We start from the raw sequence: 26,917 nt of genomic DNA, 5'->3' as shown, positions 1-26,917 counted from the left end.
TTCTATGCTCTGAAGTCAAATCCCCTCAGTCCCTCCTCATATCAACTCTCACTGTTTGTTACTGTACCAGAAGCTGAACTAATTATGCAGAGACGTGCAGTAGACACTTATGACTCTTGAACATTTAATTCTATCTTTTCCTCCTATAAACATATATCGGATCTTGTAGGCACACCGATAAGATACATTTAATTTAACTTGACCTCCAATAAATGTAAAAAACATTACAGATAAGCTTTCAACTATCAACATGACAATCTGATTTATTCGTTAATTTAACCCCAACAGAGGTAGTAGGAGGAATGCTCCCCACTAAACTAGAAATATATTTGGTTTTGAAAAAATATTGACTCTAATTTCATGTGATGCATTTCATTTGATTGTTCTTGTTAAAGGAAAGGGAAAGTAATCATTAGCATTTGATGGAATCATGGAATGGTTTGAGTTGGAAGGGACTTCAAAGCCCATCCATTTCCACCACCTGCCATGGGCAGGGACACATCTCACTGGATCAGGTTGCTCCAAGCCCCATCCAACCTGGCCTTGAACCCCTCCAGGGATAGGGCAGCCACCACTGCTCTGGGTAACCTGGGCCAGGGCCTCCCCATCCTCACAGGAAAACATTTTTTCCTAAGATCTCATCTCAATCTGCTCTCTTGCAGCTGAAAACCGTTCCCCCTCATCCTATCCCTGCAATCCCTGACCAAGAGCCAATCCCCAGCTCTCCTGAAGGAAATTTTTCTTACTGAAATATGAACCAAACAGCCTATGCACAGGGAGCCTCTGAATTTTTAAGTACAACATTAAAAACCTCCACTTTACACACTTGAGTCCACGGAAATGAGCCACCGATTTGCTAAGCTGGGTCCGTACATGTTAATTTAAGAATAATCTCATCACATTTAGGAAACCGATAACTTGACGATGTAATCTAATTCTCATCTCTGCAAGGTTCCAGGCTACACATTTCTCAGTAAAATACCAAGCCACTGTAGCAATATAAAGCTGTCAAGTACAATAAAAAGAAAAAATGAAGGTGCTCGCAAATCATTAGCTGGAAATTATTTATGAAAGTTGTAGGTTGCTTCCTGCTACAAAGACCAAATTACGAAGGGGTTTTCACCTCTGTCTTTCCTCATTATTGCTTGAGAATTCAAAAAAACCAATTTGATCTCTTTTTTTCTTTTGTTTTTTCTCATTTTGCAAACACTGTAACACACTTTGGCCCATCGACAACAGGTGATGCCACTGTTTTTTTCCAAGGCTTTGCAAGCGATGCTATGGGCAACCTGATCCAGTGAAAGGTTGGTACTGGGACCAGTGGTGCTTAATACTTTCATCAGGGATATTGACAGTGAAATTGAGGACACCCTCAGCATGTTTGCAGATGACACCACACTGAGAGTTGTGGTTGTCACATTGGGAGGACAGGACATCATCCAGAGGGACCTGGATATACTGGAGAAGAGGGACTGTGTGAACCTCATGATGCTGCCAAGTGCAAGGTCCTACATCTGGGTCAGGGCAATGCAGGTTTCAATAGAGGGTGGGGGTTTATGTGATTGGGATCAGCCCTGAGGAGAAGGACTTGGGGTGCTGATTGATGAGAAGCTCGACATGAGCCGGCAACATGCACTCATAGCCCAGAAACCAACCATGTCCTGGGCTGCATCCAGAGCAGCATGGCCAGCAGGGAGGGAGGGGATTCTGCCCATCTGCTTCTGTCTCATGAGACCTCACCTAGAGGACTGTGTCCAGTTCTGGAATCCCCAACATAGGAAGGAGATGAAACTGTTGGAATGGATCCAGAAGAGGCCATAAATACGATCCGAGGGCTGGAGCACCTGTGCTATGAGGACAGGCTGAGAGAGTTGGGGTTGTTCAGCCTGGAGAAGAGAAGGTGTTGGGGAGACCTTAGAGCAGCCTTCCAGTACCTGAAGGGGATTACAAGAAAGCTGGGGGGGGACTATTTATGAGGGCCTGGAGTGATAAGATGAGGGGGGATGGCTTGAAATCAGAAAAAAGGAAGACTGAGATTAGACATTAGGAAGAAATTTTTCATGCTAAGGGTGGGTATGCTCTGGCCCAGGTTGCCCAGAGCAGTGGTGGCTGCCCCATTCTTGGAGGTGTTCAAGACCAGGTTGGATGGGGCTTGGAGCAACCTGATCCAGTGGGAGGTGTCCCTGCCCAGGGGGTGAGACTGGATGGGCCTTGAGGTCCTTTCCAACCCAAACCATTTTGTGATTCTATGATGATTCCATGAAATATGCTAACAATAAATTAAGTTGATCTGATATGGCAGACTTGTTCAATGGCCCAGTCTGCTGTCACGGCTTTGAGAAAGAGTAGGAAGACCTTACAAACCACTTCTTTCCATTTCTGCCACTTCATTTTTTAAGTGTGTAATTCTGGAACAAAAACTTATATTCAAAGAAGGGAAAAGCAGAAAATCAAAAAATACCAATACACGGAGTAGCCATAGAGTTGAGCCTCCTTGAAAAGCTTTTTAGGCTCTAAATTCTTTGCAGAATCACTTTGCATTGTATTGGAAAAGATTAGGAAATAGCAGCCAGATTAGAGGTTTGAGCTTGAAGCGCCCAGGAAAAACAACTTCAAAGGAGCTCCTGCAGGCAGCACTCACTGTGCACCTTCCCAGAAAGTCCTATTTCATAATGACACATAAAATTAAAAGACATATTTGATATTCAGAAGTGCTATAATAACATAGAAACATTAAAGTTGGAAAAGACGCATAAGTTCATCCGGTCCAACCATCAGCCCAACACCACCATGTCGACTAAACCACGGTCCGAAGGACCATGTCTATGTGTTTTTTGAACCCTTCCAGGGATGGAGACTCCACCACTGCGGGGGAGCAGCCTCTGTCAGTGCTTCACCACTCTTTCAGTACAGAAATTGTTCGTAATGTCCAACCAAAACCTCCCTTGATGCAACTTGAATAACAACATATGGGTCTCTTTGTGACAGGATGCATTTATCTGGAAGGCACATCCACATTCCCACATGACAAACCCAGCAGAGACGTGTGGGAAGGTCCAGTTACCAATAAATCTGGTGCAGGCAGTCTAAAGAAGGAAAAATACCATCATTCCTACCTGGGTAAAGAAGGGCTCATAGATCTCCACTCCTTTATCAGACCCTTGCAGCAGCACCTCCTGGCCGCGTCGCCAGCTGTACCGAACAGGTGGATTGGAGTTGGCAACACACCTGAGAAACACTGTTCTCTCATAGTAAAACTGCTCTTTTGCTTCCCCGATGCTCTGGTGGACTGTTACTATCGGATCATCCAAATCTGGAAGGAGAGAAGAAAAAACCCAAATGAAGTCAGTCTTCAGTTGACTCTGCGATGGTTCTGTGATTGGAAGTGTGTGCATCGTCGTCTCTATGAGTCAACTGCAAAAGAGAGGTGACACAGCTCTACAAGCCACTACTGTAAACATTAGCACTTCTGCAGCAGAATCCAGTGTTGGAATTTGCGATCATCGGCACAGCACCCAGCACCACTGGACTTTTACTTACTCCTCAGCCTTGTGGATATAACAAAATGTGATAACAGATAAAGCAATGTCACAGAATCACAGAATGGTTTCGGTTGGAAGGGATCTCAAAGCCCATCCAGTTCCACTCCCCTGCCATGGGCAGGGACACCTCCCACTGGATCAGGTTGCTCCAAGCCCCATCCAACCTGGCCTTGAACACCTCCAAGGATGAGGCAGCCACCACTGCTCTGGGCAACCAGGGCCAGGGCCTCACCACCCTTATTGTGAAGAATTTCCTCGTATCATTTCATCTAAATCCTCCCTCTTCCAACTTAAAGCCATGCCCCCTCATCCTGTCACTCCAGGCCCTTGGAAAAAACCCTCCTCAGCTTTCCTGGAGCCCCTTTCAGCACTGGAAGCTGCTCTAAGGTCTCCTCACAGTCTTCTCTTCCCCAGGCTGAACAACCCCAACTCTCCCAGCCTGACCTGATAGCAGAGGTGCTCCAGCGCTCGGATGATCTCTGTGGCCTCCACTGGAACCGTTCCCACAGTTCCATCTCCTTCTTATGTTGGGGATTCCAAAGTCAATTCTGTTTCTTTTCAATGTCACTTCCATTTCTGTTGTTTTCACCAACATTCCACTTTCATTTGGTTTCAAACTCTCCTACTGGTTTCTTACAATTTTAACTCAAATGAGGCTTAGACAAAATAGTTTATAAACTCTGGAAATAAATAGACTAATTTGCATCCTAATGGTAGGATCCACTAGAACACGATCATGCGCATGCAGCTGTTTTCCTTTAAAGTGGCAACTTAATACAGTAATTTACTGCATATTCCGTTCTTTCAGTTACAAGCATTTAACTTCAAGCAGGTAAATTCATCACTGGCTCAGAACACGCTTCTCTTGATTAAAATACAGATGTGCTATAATTACTCCCACTGCAGCAGCTCCAAGAAAATTAGATCCTCACATTAGAATCTACTCCTCTCATACAGGGAAGAAATAACGATAGCCCCTGGAATGTGAGTATAATTAATTAATCTGGGTTTTATTCCATCAGGAATGGGTAGATTCCTTTTTGCGTGGTTTTACTATTGGTTTTAATGAGTTTTCCCTGAAGGTACAATTAGGCTGAAAAGGACACCATCACTACCACCCCCAAAGCCAACAACTAAAGAGATGCAATGGCCATTTTCACCAACTTCAAACTCCAAATAACATGGGCAGCAGCTCTCAAGGGAGCTTTAGGTAGATGCTATGCAACCTGGAGGGCTGGGAGTCAAGGGGAAGGTGCTTCTCTAAGTCTAGAGCTTATGTTTCAAAGGTACGGCCAGGTACAGTAAAGGCACCGATGCTGCTACCAAAATGAACAGGAACAATTTGCCTAATTATACCTGCACCAACCTGGTCTGCATGGACACAGCAACAGCATGTTACCCCGTGTGACTCAACCTGGGCTGAACTAATGTCAGAACCTTATCAGCAATTCTTCTTCATAGAATCATGGAATGGTTTGGGTTGGAAGGAACCTTAAAGCCCATCCAGTTCCAGCCCCTGCCATGGGCAGGGACACCTCCCACTGGATCAGGTTCTTCCAAGCCCCATCCAACCTGGCCTTGAATCCCTCCAGAGATGGGGCAGCCACCTCTGAGCAACCTGGACCAGGGCCTCCCCACCCTCAGCATGAAGAATTTCTTCCTAATGTCTAATCTAAACCTTCCCCCTTCAAATTTAAAGCCATTTTCCCTCATCCTGTTACTCCAGGCCCTTGGAAAATGCCCCTCTCCAGCTTTCCTGGAACCCCCTTCAGTATTAAAAACTCAAGTTCTTAAGGTCTTCCCACAGCCTTCTCTTCTCCAGGCTGAACAGCCCCAACTCTCTCAGACTGTCCTCATAGCAGAGGTGCTCCTGTCCTCATATCATCTCCATGACCTCCTCGGGACCCATTCCAATTGTTCCATCTCCTTCTTACGGTGAGGACACAGGGCTCCAGGTGGGGTCTCACCAGAGTGGAGCGGAGGGGCAGAATACCCTCCCTCACCCTGCTGGTCCCACTGCTCTGGATGCAGCCCAGGACTGTGCTGGCTTTCTGGGTTGCGATCACACAGTGTTGGCTCATGTTGACCTTTACTACCAGCACCCCTAAGTCCTTCTCCTCAGGTCTGCTCTCAATCCATTCTTCCTTAAAATAAAACATATATGAAATGTAAGTAATTTTTAATTAATTACTCACCCAAAGATTTAACCCTATATTTCAAAGTCTCGTGTGATACACTACCCAGATCCAATTCATCAGTTTTATTTGACGTCACTCTTTAGAGAAATGCAGATCAAGGATCAAGGTTCTCAAATCTTAACGTGACCATCAATGTCTAATGGAACACTGTCATGCTCAAAGGCACCTCCACACCTCAGTCCCTTTCCAATGGTGATGAACACGGGACAGTAGTTCTGGGGGTAGCACCACACGCATCGGCTCCAATGTCCTTCCTCCATGTGCCACCACTGTAACCACCACCATGTACTGTGTGAGATGAACCATCAGCATCACAGTTTTTGGGATTTTAGGGGTTTGATAGTTTCATAAATCAGAGGTGTAGTGCAGATACTCAGGATTGTTAAAGGAAGCCTATCGTTAACAAGCTGAATAGATTGGCTTGTTTCAAACGTCCACACTGAAGAACACTTTGCTCTTAAAATTATTCTTTAGATGCTTACATTTTGATTTGCATAACAAGAACAAAGCTTGAGAGTCTCTTGATAAATTGGAAAGCAACTATGTTCCAAAATTTGGAATAATTCAAGCAATAATATCTTGTAATAGCACATGGATTTTAAATAAATGTTACCTTCATTCTTCTCCACAAAACATTTAATTTAATATCACAGAAACAAATTATGGAACTGTTGCTCCAAATTAGGATGGCATTTCCTAATGAGATTTCCTTTTTGTTTTAAAGGTTATTTTAAATCACGGTAGCGTTTGAAAAGGCATGAGATCGCTGAAACATTATGTTTTTGACTCACGCAATAGAAAATAAAAAGAACTAAATTAGCTTGCTTTAATTTCTAGGCCGAAACACCTGTTCTTCGTGTTTTGATGAACAACAGAACATTTCACACATGAATGCTTCCCAGCATCTCCTTATTAAAGCACATCCTTAGACCACAAACAAGGACATCTGGCAGCTAGAGCTCCAATATTGAGTCAGGAGACCCTCAGATGAAGGTTCATTCTGTTAGGTGAAAAACATAAGAAGTCCAAGTCTTGACTTGGCTTCATTATAATGAAGTTAATCAAGACTGGACAAAGTAAATCACTTAAAGCCTACAAAAAAGGACTTGGTGAAGGCCTGACAGTATAAGGTGGCAGTCAACACCCTGACACATGGCAGGCTGAGGCTGGCCGGTCAGAAGACAGCTTTGCTGAAGAGGCCTTGAAGGTCCTGATGAAGCTGAACATGATGTGGTCAACTACATCCCAGGCTGCAACAGCAAGAAGGCAGCCAGCAGGTGCAAGGAAAGAATTCTTCTCCTCTACCCAACATCCTGAGTGCACTGTCCAGATAAAGAGATGGACACGCTAGACTGAATGAAGAGGAGACCACCAAGATGATCAGAGGGATGGAGCAGGTACCATACAAGCTGGGTTTGGACAGTCTAGAGAAGATAAGATGAAGGGGTGAACTAACTTCTCTCTTCAGCTGGGTACTGGGAAGTTAGCAAGAAGATGAAGAAAAACTCTCAGAAGAGCAGAACAAAACACCACAAGCCAATAGGTATAAGCTGCACCAAGATAAATTCCTCCTGGTTATAAAAGAAAATCAAGTTCCTCATGCAATCAGACAAGTGCCCAGAGAGGCTGCAGGATACCACCCTTGGAGACATTCAAAGCATGACTGGACATACGTCTGAGAGATCCTACCTGACTGTGAAACTGGCCCTGGTTTGAGCTGCAGGTTGGACAAAAGTTCCTTCCCAACCATAATTCCTCCATGATATCCTAAGCTGTGATGCCATCGCTTGCTTACACTACCTGCTCTCTTGCAATGGGTCCACGTTGGATGCCTGCTCATCCCTTGAAAATCTGATACTCTTCTACAACAGGGAGAACCATGGTGCTGGACTGTGACAGGAGATGGATTTTGATGAGAGTGTAAGGAAACCTCCAAGAAGTCCAAGTTAGGTATGCAAATGTGGGGAGCAATTTGCCAAAGCACTTCATAATCATAGACTCATAGAATGCTTTGAGTTGGAAGGGACATTAAAGATTACCCAGTTTCAACCCCTGCCATGGGCAGGGGACACGTCTCGCTGGATCAGGTTGCTCAAAGCCCATCCAAACCGACCTTGAACACCTCCAGGGATGGGGCAGCCACAACTTCCATGGGCAACATGTTCCAATTCCTCACCACCCTCATTGTGAAGATTTTCCTCCTTAATTGTCATTTAATAGCAAATCTGCACTGCAGAACCAGACTGGTTTTTTCCCGTGCCAGAAAGATCTCACAAACTGCATCAAAGCAAAAGAAAGAGCACTAATAGGAGACAAAACAATGCTTGCAATTGTGATATTCCACTGAACACTCCAACTGCTGTTGGGCAGGGCTGGACCGGTGTTTGACAGGATGCTTCTTCAAGGCTGTGTTTCACTCAGGCAGAGCAAGATCTGCAAGCGTAATGCAAAATGAGCTTTTTTTATGACACTGCCATGGTGTTCTGGAGAGTTATCACCATAGAGGCGTACAACTGCCAAAGTCATTGCCTTTACATAGGCTGTTTGAAAGTCATCTGAACTTGGTGGCATTAATTAGAGCCAGCAGGGGCCCAAGTGGCCAAGAAGGCCAACAGCATCCTAGTCTGTACCAGAATCAGCATGGCCAGCAGGACCAGGGAAGGGACTGTGCCCCTGGACTTGGCACTGGTGAGGCCACAGCTCGAATCCTGGCTTCAGTTTTGGGCCCCTCACTACAATTAACACATTGAGGGGCTGGAGCGCATCCAGAGAAAGGAACGGAGCTGGGGAAGGGGCTAGAGTACAAGGGTTATTGTAGACAGCTGAGGGACCAGGGTTGTTTAGCCCCGGAGAAGAGGAGGCTGAGGGAACACTGTCTACAACCGCATGAAAGGAGGTTGTTGTGAGGTGAGTGCTGGTCTGTTGTCCCAGGTGACAGGTGATAGGATGAGAGGAAAAGGCCTCAAGTTGCACCAGGGCAGGTTCAGACTACATACTACGAAAAATTTCTTTTCTGAAAGAGAGCTGAAGCACTGGCAGAGGCTGCCCAGGGAGGTGGTGGAGTCCCCATCCCTGGAGGGACTGAAAAGATGGGTGGATGAGGTCCTCAGGGGTCTTGTTCAGTAGTGGACAGGGACGGTTGTACTCAATGATCTCAAAGGTCTTTTCCAACCAAACGATTCTATGATTCTAAGGCTCACTTGGGAAAGCTCTCCAGAGCTCTGGTTTCAGTGCCTAATGGAATTGTTACTAATTGATATTCAAATTTCTAAATAGACTTTAAAAAAACCTATTTAAAGCTCTGTGCATATGTGTTAGCATCTATGGGTGGTTGTTCTTCCCTAGCAGCACTGGAACAGTTAGAGACTCAGCAGACTGCAAGGGAAGCTATGGGCTTCGAATATTGCACAGAAAACAACCTGGGAGGAAGAAGCAGCCTACAGGGAAGGTGGAGAGGGGATCTTGATGAGGGATTGCATGGACAGGATGAGGGGGAGTGGTTTTCACCTGAAAGAGGGGAGATTGAGATGGGATCTTAGGAAGAAATGTTTTGCTGTGAGGGTGGGGAGGCCCTGGCCCAGGTTGCCTAGAGAAGTAGTGGCTGCCCCGTCCCTGGAGGTGTTCAAGGCCAGGTTGGATGGGGCTTGGAGCAACCTGATCCAGTGGGAGGTGTCCCTGCCCATGGCAGGGGGTGGAACTGGATGGGCTTTGAGGTCCCTTCCAACTAAAGTCATTTCATGATTCTAAGGAGAGGAAATCGCTGAAGAGACAGGGAGATCTTACTGCAATAGAGAAAGATTTAACATTGGGAAGCTCAACAAGATGAATTTCTGAAGTGTTTTAGAAGAGGAAAAAAACCATATATCTTTAATTTGGGGCTGATCAAATTATCAAGAGTTAACTGGCTAATCATTCTTTCAATTAAATGGAAGTCATGGGTGTTGCTATGTAGATAAAGTCTATTAATCAAAATGAAAATAATTACAGAAGTTTGTTTTCCACAGAGGTTTATGCCACCGTCAGGTTCAATTTTTCAGTATTTAATCTTTGAATTGAACCAAACAGTTTCCAAAACCCAAATGGCAAAGGCTTCGTAAACACTGTATTGGAAAAATTGCCTTCACACAACCCTGTGTTCCTGAGTGCCAAGCGATAGGACAAGAGGAAATGGCCTCAAGTTGCACCAGGGGAGGTTCAGATTGGATATTGGGAAACATTTCCTTAGTGAAAGCATGGTGAAGCCCTGGCAGATGCTGTCCAGGGAGGTGGTGGAATCTCCATCTCTGGAAGTGTTCAAAAGATGTGTAGATGCGGCACTTCAGGACACAGTTCAGTCGGCATGGTAGGGTTGAGCTGACAGTTGGACTGGATGTGGTTAGAGAGCTTTTCCAACCTTAATAATTCTATGAAAATCCATTACAAGCTGTTCAAAATGGGTCTAACCCAAACGCACTGTGAGTCTCCTCATGATGATCAGAGATATCGGTGTGGAAGGTGCACAGAAGAGTGGCAGATGCTATTAATGTCCTCTCTGTCCTGAACCTGCAAAGCAGTGGAGGCATCACACCGTCAGTGAGTAGGAAACACAGACCATCTCCTGCAACCATCACCTGAGCTCCAGGGGAGATTCACACATACACACAGAGCAGAATCACTGGCGATATTTGCTATCTCATCTTTTTTCAGCTGCTGGGACTACACAGCTTGCTGATTTCATTTGTTAATTAGCTGCCTTTGTCTGCAGAAGTTCAAAGCAAGCGATGCTTGGAAGTTAGGATAATAATAAAACACGCATCTGGTAAACTGATTGACACTGCTTCATCAAGACGCCCAGAGAGGAGACAGCAGCGAGGAATATATTTAGGCTGCCTAACACAGAATTTATGCTGAAATATAAAAGTATAATGGTTTTCATGCTATTTTCCTTACTGTAGCCTCCTTGACCTAGCATAAACTATCAGTAATTATGCAGGTTTGAAGCGCTTCATGGTCCTGCACGATACAAAGCAGTTACACGTGATTCAGAAATGCACAGAAATTCAACAAATAACTACACATCTACAGGAAGGACGATGAGCTGCCATGCATGGAATCCATTAGTACACACAGCACAGAGCACAGAATTGCTTTGCTGGAAAAGACCTTTGAGATTATCAAGTCCAACCATACCTGTCCACTGCTAAACCAGATCCCTGAGAATTTCATCTGCCCGGCTTTTAAACCCCTCCAGAGACGGGGACTCCACCACCACCCTGGGCAGCCTCTGCCAGGGCCTCAGAACCCTTTCATGAAGAAATTTTTCATGTTGTCCAATCTGAACCTGCCCTGGCGCAGCCTAAGGTCATTTTCATTTGTCCTATCACCTGTTACCTGGAAGAAGAGACCAACACCCACAGCTCTACAACCTCCTTTCAGGCAGTTGTAGACAGTGATGAGGTTTCCCCTCAGTCTCCTCTTCTCCTGGCTAAATAGACCCAAGTCTCTCAGCCATTCCTCATAAGACTTGTGCTCCAGCTCCTTCCCCAACTTTGTTGTCCTTCTCTGGATGTGCTCCAGCCCCTCAATGTCCTCCTTGTAGAGAGGAGCCCAGAACTGAACCCAAGATTTGAGGTGCAGCCTCACCAGTGCTGAGTTCAGGGGAAGGATGACTCCCCTGGTCTTGTTGGCCACATTGTTTCTGATACAGCATGGAGAGACAAGAGCTCCCAACGAGCTGGAAACAGGGGACATAAATTACCTAGAGCTCCACGTAAATATTTTCCCCATACAGTCCTTTAAAAGAGATTTATGATGCATTTATGGTGCCACATTGCGTGTGCAGCACGGATACAGCAGTAGAAAGCAACACCATTTTCAAGGCCAGATCCCCCAACAATGCAAGCCTTTCTTCTTCCTTGCTCTCACCAGACTAATAGTGACCCTGGGAGACCCCTGATGAGCGCCTATTGATTTCAAACACCACGTGGAGAAGATCAAACACATTCCAGGAGACTGTTAATGTGCTTAAAAACAAAAGGACAAATAAAATGACCTTAGTAGTCAACAATACCCTGCACTGCTTGAGACTGCTCTCATGTTTTAAGGACCTCAGTCTTACCAACAAAGAATCGAAGAGGAGAAACCTCCCAAATGCTTGGTGACAAAGTGTTATGCAGAGAAGGTTTACTTTATTCTTTTAACGAGTTTATAAATGTACCTGATCAAAACTTCTGTGAACCATTCATGCCAGCACGTCCTAATGACATCAGGAGTACAGCACAGGGTATGCAGCCCTGCAGGAGGGCAGAGACTGTTTTGTTCATCCAAGGACACCAAACAGAGTCAATGCTCATTATTTATGAGACTGAGTTAGCATTGAAGTTCTTCTCCCAAGTAATAAGTGATGAGATAAAATGGCCTCAAGTTGCACCAGGGGAGATTTAGATTGAATATCAGGAAAAATTTCTTTACTGACAGAGCAGTGAAGCCCTGGCAGAGGCTGCCCAGGGCAGTGGTGGAGTCTCCATCCCTGGAGAGGTTCAAAACACGTGTAGCTGTGGCACATGGCTTGGTGGTCATAATGGTGTTCGGCTGACGGCTGGACTGGATGAGCATAGAGGTCATCTGCAACCTTAATGATTCTATGAGTCCCTAGAAAGTAGATAAACTTGTGCCGAGGGGTTTATATTTACAGCAGCAACATCAGAAAACAGCCACACCTCCTCCAACACTGAATTTCTATGTGCAGGATCAACCGTGTGCACATAGGAATAAAGTTCGGTGGGTTTTCCAAATCATGAAATCATAGAATCATAGAACCACCAGGTTGGAAAAGACCTCTGAGATCACTGAGTCCAACCATATCTATCTGCCACTAAACCGCACCCTTAACTACCTCACCTACCTGTCTTTTAAACCCCTCTAAGGGCAGTGACTCAACCACCTCCCTGGGCAGCCTCTGCCAGGGCCTGATGACCCTTTCTGTGAAGAATTTTTTCCTAACATCCAGCCTAAACCTCCCCTGGCGGAGCTTGAGGCCATTCCCTCTTGTCCTGTCCCCTGTCACTTGGGAGAAGAGCCCAGCTCCCTCCTCTCTACGACGTCCTTTCAGGTAGTTGTAGAGAGCAATGAGGTCTCCCCTCAGCCTCCTCTTCTCCAGGCTCTTCTCTCAGCCGCTCCTCATAAGACCTGTTCTCCTGCCCCCTCACCAGCTTCGTTGCTCTTCTCTGGACTCGTTCCAGAGCCTCAACATCCTTCTTGTGATGAGGGGCCCAGAACTGAACACAGGATTCGAGGAGCGGTCTCACCAGTGCCGAGTCCAGAGGGAGAAGAACCTCCCTGGACCTGCTGGTCATGCTGTTTCTGATCCAAGCCAAGATAACATTGGCCTTCTTGGCCACCTGGGCCACTGCTGGCTCCTGTTTAGTCGCTGTCAACCAACATCCCCAGGTCCTTCTCCTCCAGGCAGCTTTACAACCACTCTTCCCCAAGCCTGGAGCTACACAGGGTTGTTGTGTCCCAAATGTAGGACCCAGCATTTGGCGAGTTGGATGCTCTCACAGAACGATACACATCCATGAACTCTTCATAGAGGCTAACAAAGCAAGACTGTACCCTGGCACGGTCTGAGAGAGACACCGGCACAGTCCTGAAATGGATGGGGCTCTGCGATCACTGCATGCAGGAAAAGCAAGGATAGCATTTTCTTTTGTATACAGAATTGATGACCTGATACAGGATTCTAATCTGGCATCGCCTACTGTGAAGCAACATTAAGATATTAAAGAGCAAAGAAAAGGGCAATAGAAAACTGCACTGGAGAAAGTACTCCTGATGTGCGCTCACAGCGGCAGAGTCACTGTCAGAAGCTGCCCAGGGAGGTGGTGGAGTCCCCCTCTCTGGAGGTGTATAAAGACGGGTGGATAAGGTGCTCAGGGCTCTGGTTTAGTAGTGGACAGGGACGATTACATTCCATGAACTCAAAGGTCTTTTCCAACCTAATGATTCTCTGAAAGATGCAAAGAGCAAGACACATTTAATTTCTCAGCAAAGACAACTGAGCAGTAACTTTATTATAGGATGGAAGCATCTCATGGTGGGAAAACAGCAGGTACAAAAGAGCTCTTTAGGCTCCTGGTAATATATACAAGGAGCAACAACAGCTGGGAACTCAAGGAAGCCCAATTTAGTGTGGGAAAGAATCAGACTTGTCTCTTTGAAGATAAAGTGGTTAAAGAGAGGAACAGACTACCCAGGCATATAAAAGATTCCTCACCTCCTCAAACCAATCCCATATGCTTTTTAGTGAAATATAAATTATTACATTAAGCCAACAACAGCTGCGAACAAACCCCAACCAGACAGGGCTGTGAGATAAAGGAGGTCACGCCAGACTGGTGTTGCGGTCAAGTCTAATATTAACTCCTATGAAAAAAGGTAATTGGAGTTGATTAAAAGAATTCCAGATTGTTATCATTCCATCAAGTGCACTTGAATCAAGAAATGGAGTTATTTAAACTATCTTTTCATTCTGCTTGCATCAGAGAGTACTGGAGGGTCAGCACAGTGTGGACATGGCTGGGGAAAATGATGAGCCGTGACTACCCACAAACAAAGCGAGTACGAGACAAGAGGCAAAGCCAGTCTGACACCACAGGGACTGAAAGGCCACCGAGATAACAAGACAGGAGCTACCAAAGAACTCCTAGCGGGTGACTCTGCTCAAAGATTTTCACTTCCCAGTAATTCCTCTTCAGAAGAACTAAGATTAAGACATTAAGACGCAAGTATTCAGGAGCTGGAAAGCCTTCAAAAGACACAAATTCTTATCCCAATAAGATAGCCCAGACCATGTGCAGCCCAAAATCGAGGGCCAATCATGTCCTGGGCTGCATAAAAAGAAGCAGGGCAGGGGAGGGGATTCTGCCCCTCTGCTCTCATGAGATCCCATCTGGAGTGCTGTGTCCGGTTCTGGAATCCCCAGCATAAGATGGAGATGGAACTCTTGGAATGGGTTCAGAAAAGGCCACAGAGGTGATCCAGGGGCTGGAGCATTTCTGTGTGGCCAGGCTGGGAGAGTTGAGGTTGTTCAGCCTGGGAAAGAGAAGGCTATGGGGAGAACGTAGAGCAATTTCCAGTACTGAAAGGGGCACCAGGAAAGCTGGGAAGGAGCTTTTTACAAGGGCCTGGAGTGATGCGACAAGGGGGAATGGCTTTGAATTGGAAGCAGGAAGATTTAGATGAGACATTAGGAAGAAATTCTTCACACTAAGAGTGGGGAGGCCCTGGCCCAGGTTGTCCAGGGAAGTGGTGGCTGCCCCATCCCTGCAGGTGTTCCAGGCCAAGTTGGATGGGGCTTGGAGCCCCTGATCCAGTGGGAGGTGTCCCTGCCCATGGCAGGGGTTTGGAATTGAATTGACTTTAATGCCTCAACCGACCCAAACCATTTTGTGATTCCCTGTCCCCTCAGAACAGCAGCAAAGCCTCGCATTGTCAAGAAGTAGATATGAAACAACCTGTAAGCCAGGGAAGTTTGCAGACATGTACAGCTGGTAGTAGCACTTCCAGTAGCAACAGCAAATTTGAAAGACACCATAAGCCATAAACTCAGCACTTTATACAATCTCAGCCTATTCCTATTATGGCTCAAATCAGATTCCTACAAACAGACCGAATTGTCAAGCCATTAATAGGGTCTGTCTTTCCTCTGGAGTGATATTTACAGCATCAATTATCTCGAGCCTCATCTGACACGTACTCATCTCCGACTGATCTAACTTCAGCTATTACCCTTTGTTAGATACAGTTTTAATTTAGAAAAGGAATAGCGTAAAAGCCATTGAAATAACCTCACAGCACTCTTCCTAGAGTTTGTTCAAGGAGGAAAATAAAGCTGCATCCACAGCCAGGTAATACTATGGAATTAATACTCTGTAATTAATTGTAAGCTTTCTTCTTTAGTTAAAAACACCGATGTCTGGAGTGTTTTATTGAACAAACCCTGCAAAGTACTTCCTCGGCAGCTATTCAGGGCTAATTAAACATCACTGAAATGAGCTCAACGTGAAAATACAAATCTTCCTTTGCTGATCCTAATAGAAATCTTACATTTCCATTCCTGCATGCATGCATATTTAATCTTCACTACTTCATTTCCACCAGTAAGTCTGTCAGTATGTACTACACAGTGCTTACTGTAAAAGATCTAGGTCTTTGGACACCAAGAAATACCAGGTAAGGCGGGTGCACCATGGGCAGGGACACCTCCCACCGGATCAGGGTGCTCCAAGCCCCATCCAACCTTGCCTTCAATACGTGAAACTGCCAGAAACAAAAAAACTTTTTCCCACCACCAAACCACCTTAAAACCTTTTCTTTGTGTGGCTTCCATAATCACCAGGTACCAGTCCCACATTTACAAACATATACAAATAAATAGCCCTTAACAAGTGCCTGGGATGCAATCAGAGTGATGAAAAATGGCAATAGGCAAGTCTGAGAGCCCTTTTGTGGAGCTAGATGCTCGCCCTTGCATTCGCTTTATTATTATTGGTTTTCTTTTATTGAAATTGCTGTAATTTTAATAATATTTACTAAAGGCTGTGAACGTCTGCTTTTACAGCTAGTTCGTGCCTTCTGTATCTTCCTGATATCCATCACTTTGTTAGAAACAAGTACACACGAAAAACACCTTCTACAAACCTGGATAACCAGCAACACTGTGTTTGGATGATGTTTCAGGAGAGCAAACCGCGGATTCAAAAAGCACAGCATATTTATTGCCAAGATCAATGGTCAAGACAAATCAGAGACTTCTTGTAAGTGGAGTGATTGCATCTGAAAGCCTGGTAGAGCAAGCCCTGGAATATAGACAAGTTCTTTGGTGTAAGTAATCAACAGACAAACTGCTCTTGACAGATACAAGTCACATCGCTTAGCGCCGTTGTGGGAAGCACCAAACACCACGGCATTCACACAGAGTGGAAAGGATCTCCTCTTTTGCAGGAAATATGGGCATGAGCATCCCAAAGTGATGCCATTTCAGTAGTCCTGAATCACAGTGTCACAGAGTCATATCACCTGAATACAGAATTATAGAATCATGGAGTGATTTGGGTTGTAAGGGACCTCAAAGCCCACTCAGTTCAACCCCCTACCATGGGCAGGGACACCTCCCACTGGATCAGGGGCTCCAAGCCCCATCCAACCTGGCCTTGAACACCTCCAGGGATGGGGCAGCCACCTCTGCTCTGGGCAACCTGGGCCAGGGCCTCCCCACTATCAGAGGAAAACGTTTCTCCCTAAGATCTCATCTCAATCTCCCCTCTTTCAGTTGAAAACCATTCCCCTTCACCCTATCCCTGCACTCCCTGATCTAGAGCCCCTCCCCAGCTTTCCTGGAGCCCCTTTCAGTGCTGGAACCAGCTCTGAGGTCTCCCTAGATCCATCTCTTCTCTAGGCTAAAAGTCCTACATCATCAGATCTTTTGATTCACGTTCCTTCTATCAACTCCAGGAGTCTCTCCTGGAATAGCTGAAGGTTCCCCAAGGAACTGCTGCATGTATGGCAGTGGCTCAAGCAGCAGGGCTGAACTGTGCCCTGCCCAGGAGGTCTGTGAGCTCAGAGATCCAGGCTGTGCCAGATACAAATTATCACAAACAAAGGGTCCATCTCATGAGTGGGATGTACAGGATTTGACTCTTGCCTCTGAACACACAAACCAACAATTATCAGATGGTACAAGTTCGTGTAAGCACTGAGACCTGAAGATTTAGCCTGGCTACCTTGAAAAATATGTGCTGCCCGAATGTACTGTCCTCTGTGTCACCACCCTTGCAGGGGTGTTTAGTTATACATGAACAGTGATGGCAACACTGCTCTCCGTGGCCATGAAGACCCAGAGTGAAGCATCCTGCTCTTCCCCATCTAATTGGGGTACAAAGAGAGCAAAATACATATTCATTATGCTTTATCTCATGTGAATTTGGCCAGGTTTATTGAACCCCTGGCAGGGAGCATGCCAGGATGGAGCCCCTGGTTTACAGGCTGCCAGAAAGATACGGTAAATGGAAGAGGTTTATAAGTAGAGTCTGTCACCTTCTGTTCATAGAATCAGGAATCCCTGAGTTGAAAAACACCTTTGAGATCATCAAGTCCAACTGTACCTGTCCACTTCTAAATCATATCCCTAAGCACATCATCTGCCCATCTTTTAAACCGCTCCATAGATGGGGACTCCACCACCTCCCTGGGCAGCCTCTGCCAGGGCCTGAGAATCCTTTCAGCGAAGAAATCTTTCCTGATGTCCAATCCGACCCTGCTGTGCTGCAGCTTGAGGCCATTTCCTCTCCTCACCTGTCACTTGGGAGAAGAGACCAACACCCACCTCACCACAACCTCCTTTCAAGCAGTTGTACGTAGTGATATGGTCTCCCTTTAGCCTCCTCTTCTCTAGGCTAAACAATTCCTTTGCTTCCCAATCAAAGTCAACACAGATTTCCATCAGGATGCTCAATATCCACGTGCTGAGAATAGAGGGACATGTTTATTTTAAAGGCAATTCTTCCACCCATCCCTCTTTCATGGACTAAGAGGTGACACAGAAAGGGACACACTGCACGATTACATGTTCTTGAAGAAGGAAAGTCATGTTGTCAATTCCTCTTACTTCCATGGCTGACTCTGAGCGAAGGTCTCTCACGCTAAACAGCACACGTCACGCATGCAGAAGCCCTCCAGTTTGCAAGATTGATTCCCTTTGATGCTATGTAAAAAAACAGGGAATCCAGTCCATCAGGTACTCAATATATGATCGGTTGAAGCTACCAAATGCAAAGCACCTAAAAGAGAAGGTTGCATAGAAACCTCTTTGGTCTACTGAGAACTGACAGGTTGTGAGCTGGGTTTGGATATCATTACTCCTCTAATCTGCCCTGTATCATAGCCATTTCACTTCTCTCCCACTCAAGGAATATGGAGAGATCTGAGTAACCAGTGAAGATAAAGATACTGGAAAGCTTTTCATATAATCACTAAGGTTGGAAAAGACCTCTAAGCTCATTCAGTCCAACCATCAGCCCAACCGCACCATGCCGACTAAACCATGTCCTCAAGTGCCACATCTACACCTATTTTGACCCCCTTCAAGGATGGAGACCCCACCACCGTACTGGGCAGCCTCTGCCAAAGCCAGCAAGAAGCAAATCTTCAGAAATGGCATCTTAAAATCTCCAAAGACAGTTCAATTTGTTTTCAATCTACAACTTAGTCTAGTTTAAAAACAAAAGAGGAACAAACATTGTGCAGTATATCAGTAATTATAAGTCTTCACTGAATCCCCAGACAGTCGAGCTGGAAGAGGTCTCTTGTGATGACCTGATGCATGATCCCTGCTCAAAGTCAGGTAACCTAGAAGTGTGTTGCTCAGTACTGTGTCCAAGTTTCTCTAAGTTATCAGTTCCAAGAGGACCTTGAAAAGCAAACATACACTTAAATCCACATGTACTTTTGAGTAATTGATTCCTCTATCAACTTGCATCCTCATGCCATATACACCATGTAATGGTATCCAGTGACAGGATGAGTGGGAATGGTTCAAAGCTGCACCAGGGGCGGTTTAGAGAGAAGGAAGAATTTATTTACTCAAAGGCTGGTCAAACCCTGGAACAGGCTTCCTGGAAAGGTGGTCAATGCCCCAAGCCTGGCAGTGTTTAAGGGGCATTCGGACAATGCCCTTAACACAATCTAATTGTTGGTCAGCCTGAAGTGGTCAAGGAATTGGACTGGATGACCCTTGAGGGTCCCATTCTATCCTGTCCCACCCTATCCTATCCTATTCCAAAATTAATCAGGCAACAGATTAATATTTATTTTTCCTCATTTATAATAAAAATAATAAAATATGCTTAAATAATGCTTAATAAATTCTTTGACAATAATGAATATTCATTAAAATGGCCAGCAAACACTCATGAGCCGCACTGGAGCCTTTATGAAGTGACTGCACCATTTTAATGGACTTTCTCTTTTTGTTCAGCATTTTCCATGTAAAAGGAGCGAGAGAAAGCAGGAGCAGGAGCAAGCGTAGCCACTAAGACATCTTTGACAACGGGAGGTGAGGGAAACCACAGAATTTGCAGAAAGGCTGGAGAAGCAGCACCGAGAGCCGTAAACCCCATTGCTGAAACTAAATAAGAGGTTAATTCTAATGCATAGCCAGTTGAATTGCTCCAGCATTTCCTTTCAAGATCCTGATTTCATTGAGTTACAGGGATTAAAAGAGCAACCCTGTGAAAGCAGAGTGTTTTTGACCAGCATTGACTTTCCTCAAGGTGACTTTCCTTTCACCAAATTCCTCCATAATTAAGTTATGGAATTAAATAAAACCATAGTCCAAGAATATGGCAAATATTTTTCATATATGCCATTAACATTAAAACCATTGAGAAAGACTCTGTTTCTTTTTGTTTGGTTGAGTTTGTGGGTTCCATGGTTTTTGTTAATTTTTTTTTAGCAAAGCCAGAGAACAAATGGTCACGCCAAGTCAGCGTTTCCCTTAAAATATCAATAGTGCAGTATCCTTATTATTCCAGACCAGTCTCTGAAGAAGTAAAGCTCTTTTTAAGATGCCATGTGTTTTTCTTTGTTCCTCACGCACAAAAAAGCAACAGAAAAGGTCACAGCTTGTTTCCAGAAGATCCCAGATTAACGGAGGAACTCTAAACACACCACACTCTCAGCTTTTGTTACCACCTGTACTTCCAGTACTGAGTGCATAACGGCTTAATTAACAAGGTAAATCCAACACCGCTCTAGTCCAGAAAATAATGACCCTATTCATAGAAATCAGGACATCAACAAATCACATGCATCACAAGCGGATGAGGATCGGGCATGGCTGAATGCTTTTCATAGAACCCTAAAGTGTCCTGAATTGGAAGGGACCCGCAAGGATCATGGAGTCCAACTCCTGCCCCTGCACAGGACACCTCAACGTTCACACCGTGTGGCGTTGGCCAAATGCTGCTGGATTATTGTCAGGCTTGGGGCCATGATTGCTTCATCCAACCTGGTCTTGAACACCTCCAGGGATGGGGCAGCCACCACGTTTCTGGGCAACCTGGGCCAGAGCCTCACCATCCCCACAGGAAAGTATTTCTTCCTAAGATCTCATCTCAATCTCCCCTCTTTCAACTGAAAATCATTCCCCCTCCTCCTATCCCTGCATTCTCTGACCAGGAGCCCCTCCCCACCTTTTCTGGAGCCCTTTTCAGTGCTGGAAGCTGCTATAAGGTCTCCCCACAGCCCTCTCTTCTCCAGGCTGAACAACGCAAACTCTCTCAGACTGTCCTCAGAGCAGAGGTGCTCCAGCCCTCGGATCATCTCCATAGCCTCGTTTGGACCCATTCCAACAGTTCCATGTCCTTCTTGTGTTGGGGATTCCAGAACTGGACACAGGACTTCAAGTGGGGTCTCACAAGAGCAGAGTAGAATCCCCTACCTTGCCCTGCTGGTCCTGCTTCTTTTGATCTCCTAATACAAGTACTGCCAGTGCACATCTGCTGGGAACTCCAGCAGGAGACAGCGTCAAAAACAACGAACCAAATATCTGGCACCCACTGCTTAAAGTAATTACTGAGAAAGTGGGATAGCAACTCACAGCTGCTGTTTCAGATTTAAACCTCCCCTTCCCATAAGCCTGCCAAAGGTGGTTCTGTGAAGCAGCACCTCCCAAAACAATTCCATTTACCAGAAGATAATAAAATATCAACTGATACACAGAGATGGTGAGTAAGGGTGTGAGTCTGTAGCTCAGCAATTCTTTTGGAAGGGGAAGATCTGTGTCCCTGTTCCAACAAAAAGGCTGCTCACACAGTTTATGGTAATGGTGAAGCTCTCACTCAGGTTGCCCAGGGAAGTAGTGGCTGCCCCATTCTGGAGGTGTTCAAGGCCAGGCTGGATGGGGCTTGGAGCAACCTGATCCAGTGGGAGGAGTCCCTGCCTAAGGCAGGGGGTGGAACTGGGTGGGCTTTAAAGTCCCTTCCAACTCAAACCATTCCATGTTTCTATGAAACCACTGGATCAAATGCTGAAATGAGGGAGTGTAACTTCTGAAAGGCAATGGGTACCTGCAGGAGGGGATGACAAAGATTTATTCAAAATTGGCTCCCCAAGACATGACTAGAACCTGCAGATAAGCACCCAGGTAAAACCCAAATGGCACGTGAACAAGTCTCAGCTCAAGTCAGACTGAAAGCAAGCAGGGTGTTTATCTTCCCCTCACCACGGCATCTGAATTCAGCTTAGAAACAAAAATTTTGAGCAGAAATTTTCCTGGAAACTGTGTATTTCTTATTTTGGGGTAAACCACTGTGTGAGGACCCCATTTAAAATTCAGTGGCAAAGAACTTCTCTGGGTGCAAAGCCAGTGGTGCAAGCGTTTGGTTTTCAGGGGGATGGTGGAGATTGGGTCAAACCATCCCTCTCTTTGCAGAGAAAAGGACTAATTTTCCCCTTAACTCTTCAGCACAGCTCCAAGACCCAAACCCACCACTGTCAGTTTTACAGGCCTATGGTTAACCTGAAGCAAGGGGGCAAGTCTGAATCAAGTAACACCCAAGATGAGCTCCAGAGACAACACTCAGCCTATTCCTCCATCTCCCTCTGTCATCTGCAGTCCCAAGCAAATTACAATTACAAGGTGGGCAAAGAATGCACCGAGAGCCGCCCTGAAGAGAAGGACTTGGGGATACTGGTGGATGAGAAGCTCAACAGGAGCTGTGAATGTGTACTCACAGCCCAGAAAGCCAACCAAGTCCTGGGCTGCATCCAAAGCCGTGGGATAGGCAGAGAAAGGGAGAGGATTCTGTCCCTCTGCTCTGCTCTGGTGAGACTTCACCTGGAGTCCTGCGTCCAATTCTGGAGTCCTCAGCATGGGAAGGACATGGATCTATTGGAGTGAGTCCAGAGGAGGCCACAATGATGATCCAAGGGCTGGAGCACCCCTGCTTTGAGGACAGGCTGAGAGAGTTTGGGTTGTTCAGCCTGGGGAAGAGAAGGTCGTGGGGAGACCTTAGAGCAGCTTCCCTTGAGAATCACCCTGTAAAGAGCTGGGTGCACTCAGAGAGTCATCCCACACTGCTCCGTGAGCTCCATGCACAAAGAGGTTCTGGCTATGGATGCAAATGATAGGCGAAGCTCATTTTAAAATTGCCTGTCCTTCAATTTATTATTATTTTTAAGACAAAGAGGGAAAAATGAATGCATCCAGCTCGTTTAAGCTGACACTTCAGTCAAGGATACAGGCTGGCTGTGTTATGAGGAGGATGGTAAACAAGCCTCCTTTTTTGAAACCGAACCTGCTTTGCTATTGTCCCTATTATTGCTTCAAATGTTTCTCCTTCAATGTGCCTTAATTAAAATGTTAGCGGTCAATATTTCCTTGAAAGCATCTCAAGAAGTTTTGATTCAGGCATAATTGCTTTGCAGATAATGCCAGAGGAAAACAATCAAACAGCTGGCAAATCAGCCCTCAGTTGGGATATTTTCACACACTCCATGTTCATCTCTTTAATATAAAATCAACCCATGCCATTCACAGCCTTGCAGGCTGCACTGGTGATGGGTTGTGCTCTTTCATCAACACAGTGGGTCCATCTCTGGTTTAATTTATTTTAGGAGACCTCTTGGATCCGGCAGGAACATAATGAGCAAATGGGCAGTGGAAGAGCACAGGAATCCAAGTGCAAAGCTTCAATATTTTGTACAGATTTCTCTCAGCACTGAAGAATTTATGCAAAGACACAGTAAATAACGGCCCCTGAGCTGGTTTGCATTTTCTGCTTTATCATAGAATCACTTGGTTGGAATAGTCCTTTGAGTTCATCAAGCCCAACCATCCCGATCTATTACTAAACCAGACCCCTGAGCACTCCATCTACCCAACTTTTAAGCCCCTCCACATATGGGAACTCCAGTACCTCCCTGGGCAGCCTCTGCCAGGGCCTGAGAACCCCTTTCTGTGATGACATTTTTCCTGACGTCCAATCTGAACCTGCTCTGGTGCAGCTTGAGGCCATTTCCTCTCATCCTATCACCTGTCACTTGGGAGAAGAGACCAACACCCACCTCTCCACAACCTCCTTTCAGGCAGTTGTAAACAGAGCTGAGGTCTCTCCTCAGACTTCTCTTCTCTAGACTAAACAGCCCCAGGGCCCTCAGCTGTTCCATATGAATCTTGTTCTCCAGCCCCTTCCCTAGCTTCATTGCCTTTTTCTCTTTAAAAAGACATAAATTACTATTTCAAACACACACACACAAAAAAAATCCCAGCTGTTCTATCTGCAATGCTCTGGAGCTGTGTTTTTAATAACATAATATTTACTGCAATCCAATATCATACTTATGATATACTTACGTTTTTTGAGTGTTGGGTTGTTTTGGAGACCCTGGAGGCCCTGGCCCAGGTTGCCCAGAGGTGTTCAAGGCCAGGTTGGATGTGGCTTGGAAGAACCTGATCCAGTAGGTGTCCCTGCCCATTGTAGGGGGCGGGACTGAATGGGCTTTGAGTTCCCTTACAACCCAACCCATTCCATGATTCAAGTCCTGGTTATGCAGTATTTCAGATTTCCCCTAATATCTAGCTGTTTAATTGATGAGTAGAGCCTCCAGTGCAATGGAGCAAAAAAAAAAAAAACAGGCAACATTAAATTTTGACATTACACATGCTCTTACATTCCTTTAAAAGTCATGAGTTGCTCCAAATTCCCAACACACAGCATTAAGGCTTTGCACAAAGTTATATTACACCTCATTTTAACTACAGTTATATTAAGCATAGGCAATGCAGATATTTCTATAAAAAGAAAGGAAATGTGAAAACCAGAGGAATTCCTGTAAACCAGAGTGCGTTATAAGCTCTATTTGAGTGTATGTGTAAACTGAAAAATATCTGGAGAGAACAAGCAACAAAGCATATAATACACAAGGACATTTGCATGTCCACAGATGCTCTCCAGCCGGATTCTCCTTTATTTAAGGAGAGGATCATCACACAATCATAGAATGGCTTGGGTTGGAAGGGTCCTCAAAGCATTCAGTTCCACCCCCTGCCATGGGCAGGGACACCTCCCACTCAATCAGGGGCTCCAAGTTCCATCCAGCCTGGCCTTGATCTGCGGGCTGTCCACAGGACAGAAGGCATGCATCAGCTTGTAGTCCCATTTTTCATCTACTGAAGTTTCCAGGCATAACGCCCTTACACCCCTCCTTCTCCCCGCCCTTGGCACAGGGATGCTGCCCAAAACGCATCCATTAAGCGCTGGAGGCCAGGACATCTCCCTTGTGCGTGGATCTCAAGAGGGTGATGATGGCCAAAAAGAGGGGACACTGAAAAGGAGTGAAGGAGCCTGACTAGACTTCCCAAAACCTGCAGTGAGGAGGCAGCCATGAGGCAGCCAGGATCCTCTTTTACTGGGAAATGCAGCTTACAAGAAAGCCTGCTTCAGTGCTGGAAGGGTATTTAAAAATCCATCAGAACTCTCAAATATGCTGTTAGGGACTCTGCAGTCCCAACACCTACTGCATAAAAACCCTAGCTATTAGGCAAACCAACATCATTTCGGATCAGGCCATTAGCAGGTTGCCAAGTCTTAAAATAGCAGCTGCATTTACAATTAGATTTAAACAAGGGTAGCGGGAAATTCAGCTCTGATGAAACCGAGCACTTGGCCTTCAAAAATTAAGGTGAGATGAAGCTGCCAGGCGTGTTGGCATTGGAGGGATATCTAAAATCTTGTCGTGGACTCAAAGCCAATGGGGCTGCAATTAGCACCTGCAACACACCTCAGTGCAAAGGTGCAAGGAGATCCCGAAGCTATGCTCCAAGAGCCTGCTCTCCAGATATAGAATCATAGAATAACCAGGTTGGAAGACAACCACCGGATCATCAAGTCCAACCATTCCTATCAAACACTAAACCATGCCCCTTAGCACCTCGTCCACCCATCCCTTAAACCCCTCCAGGGAAGGTGACTCAACCACCTCCCTGAGCAGCCTCTGACAGTGCCCAATGACCCTTTCCGTGAAAAATTTTTTCCTAATGTCTAGCCTAAACCTCCCCTGGTGGAGCTTGAGACCATTCCCTCTCGTCCTGTCCCCTATCACTTGGGAGAAGAGGCCAGCACCCTCCTCTCTACAACCTCCTTTCAGGTAGTTGTAGAGAGCAATGAGGTCTCCCCTCAGCCTCCTCTTCTCCAGGCTAAACACCCCCAGCTCTCTCAGCCGCTCCTCATAAGGCCTGTTCTCCAGCCCCATCACCAGCTTTGTTGCTCTTCTCTGGACTCGCTCCAGAGCCTCAACATCCTTCTTGTGGTGAGGGGCCCACAACTGAACACAGGATTCGAGGAGCGGTCTCACCAGTGCCGAGTACAGAGGGAGAATAACCTGGTCACGCCGTTTCTGATCCAAGCCAAGATGCCATTGGCCTTCTTGGCCACCTGGGCCACTGCTGGCTCATGTTCAGTCACTGTCAACCAACACCCCCAGGTCCCTCTCCTCCAGGCAGCTTTCTAGACAGACTTCTCCTAGTCTGTAGCACTGCACAGGGTTGTTGTGCCCCAAGTGCAGGACCCGGCATTTGGCCTTGTTAAACCTCATGCCGTTGGACTCAGCCCAGTGGTCCAGCCTGTTCAGATCCCTTTGCAGAGCCTCCCTACCCTCCAGCAGATCCACACTTCCACCCAGCTTAGTGTCGTCTGCAAACTTGCTAAGGGTGCATAGTCATGGAATTCTTTAGTTTGGAAGGGACCTCAAAACCCTTTGAATTCCAATCCCCTTGCAGAAGGAAGGAGATCTCCAATTCAGTCAGGTTACTCAGAGCTCCATCCAACCTTAACTTGAATGTTTCCAAGGATGGGGCCTCCACCACCTCTCTGGGCAACCTGGGCCAGCGCCTCACCACCCTGACCATGAAGCACTTCATCCACCTTTCTTTCACACCCCTCCAGGGATGGGGACTCCACCGCCTCCCTGGGCAGCCTCTGCCAGGGCACAAGAACCCTTTCTGTGATGACATTTTTCCTGATGTCAAATAGGAACCTACCCTGTAGCAACTAGAGGCTATTTCCTCTCGCCCTATTGCTGTCACCTGGGAGAAGAGACCAACATCCACCTCTCTACAACCTCCTTTCCAGGAGCTGT

The 26,917-nt window shown here is 46.0% G+C and overlaps 1 protein-coding gene across 1 annotated transcript in view; it reads right to left on the bottom strand.

Annotated features, from left to right (window-relative positions):
* MDGA2 (MAM domain containing glycosylphosphatidylinositol anchor 2) overlaps window positions 1-26,917 on the bottom strand; it is a 359,263-nt gene that overhangs the window by 164,164 nt on the left and 168,182 nt on the right. Inside the window, exon 4 of the mRNA XM_069856787.1 lies at window positions 3,117-3,313. Coding sequence (XP_069712888.1) covers window positions 3,117-3,313 — 197 coding nt within the window. The remainder of the gene's footprint in view (window positions 1-3,116; window positions 3,314-26,917) is intronic.

Source organism: Phaenicophaeus curvirostris, chromosome 5, assembly GCF_032191515.1.
Source record: "Phaenicophaeus curvirostris isolate KB17595 chromosome 5, BPBGC_Pcur_1.0, whole genome shotgun sequence".
NCBI classification, from domain to species: Eukaryota; Metazoa; Chordata; class Aves; order Cuculiformes; family Cuculidae; genus Phaenicophaeus; species Phaenicophaeus curvirostris.
Note: the sequence above shows the minus strand (reverse complement) of the source record. Positions and strands in the feature narration are given on the sequence as shown.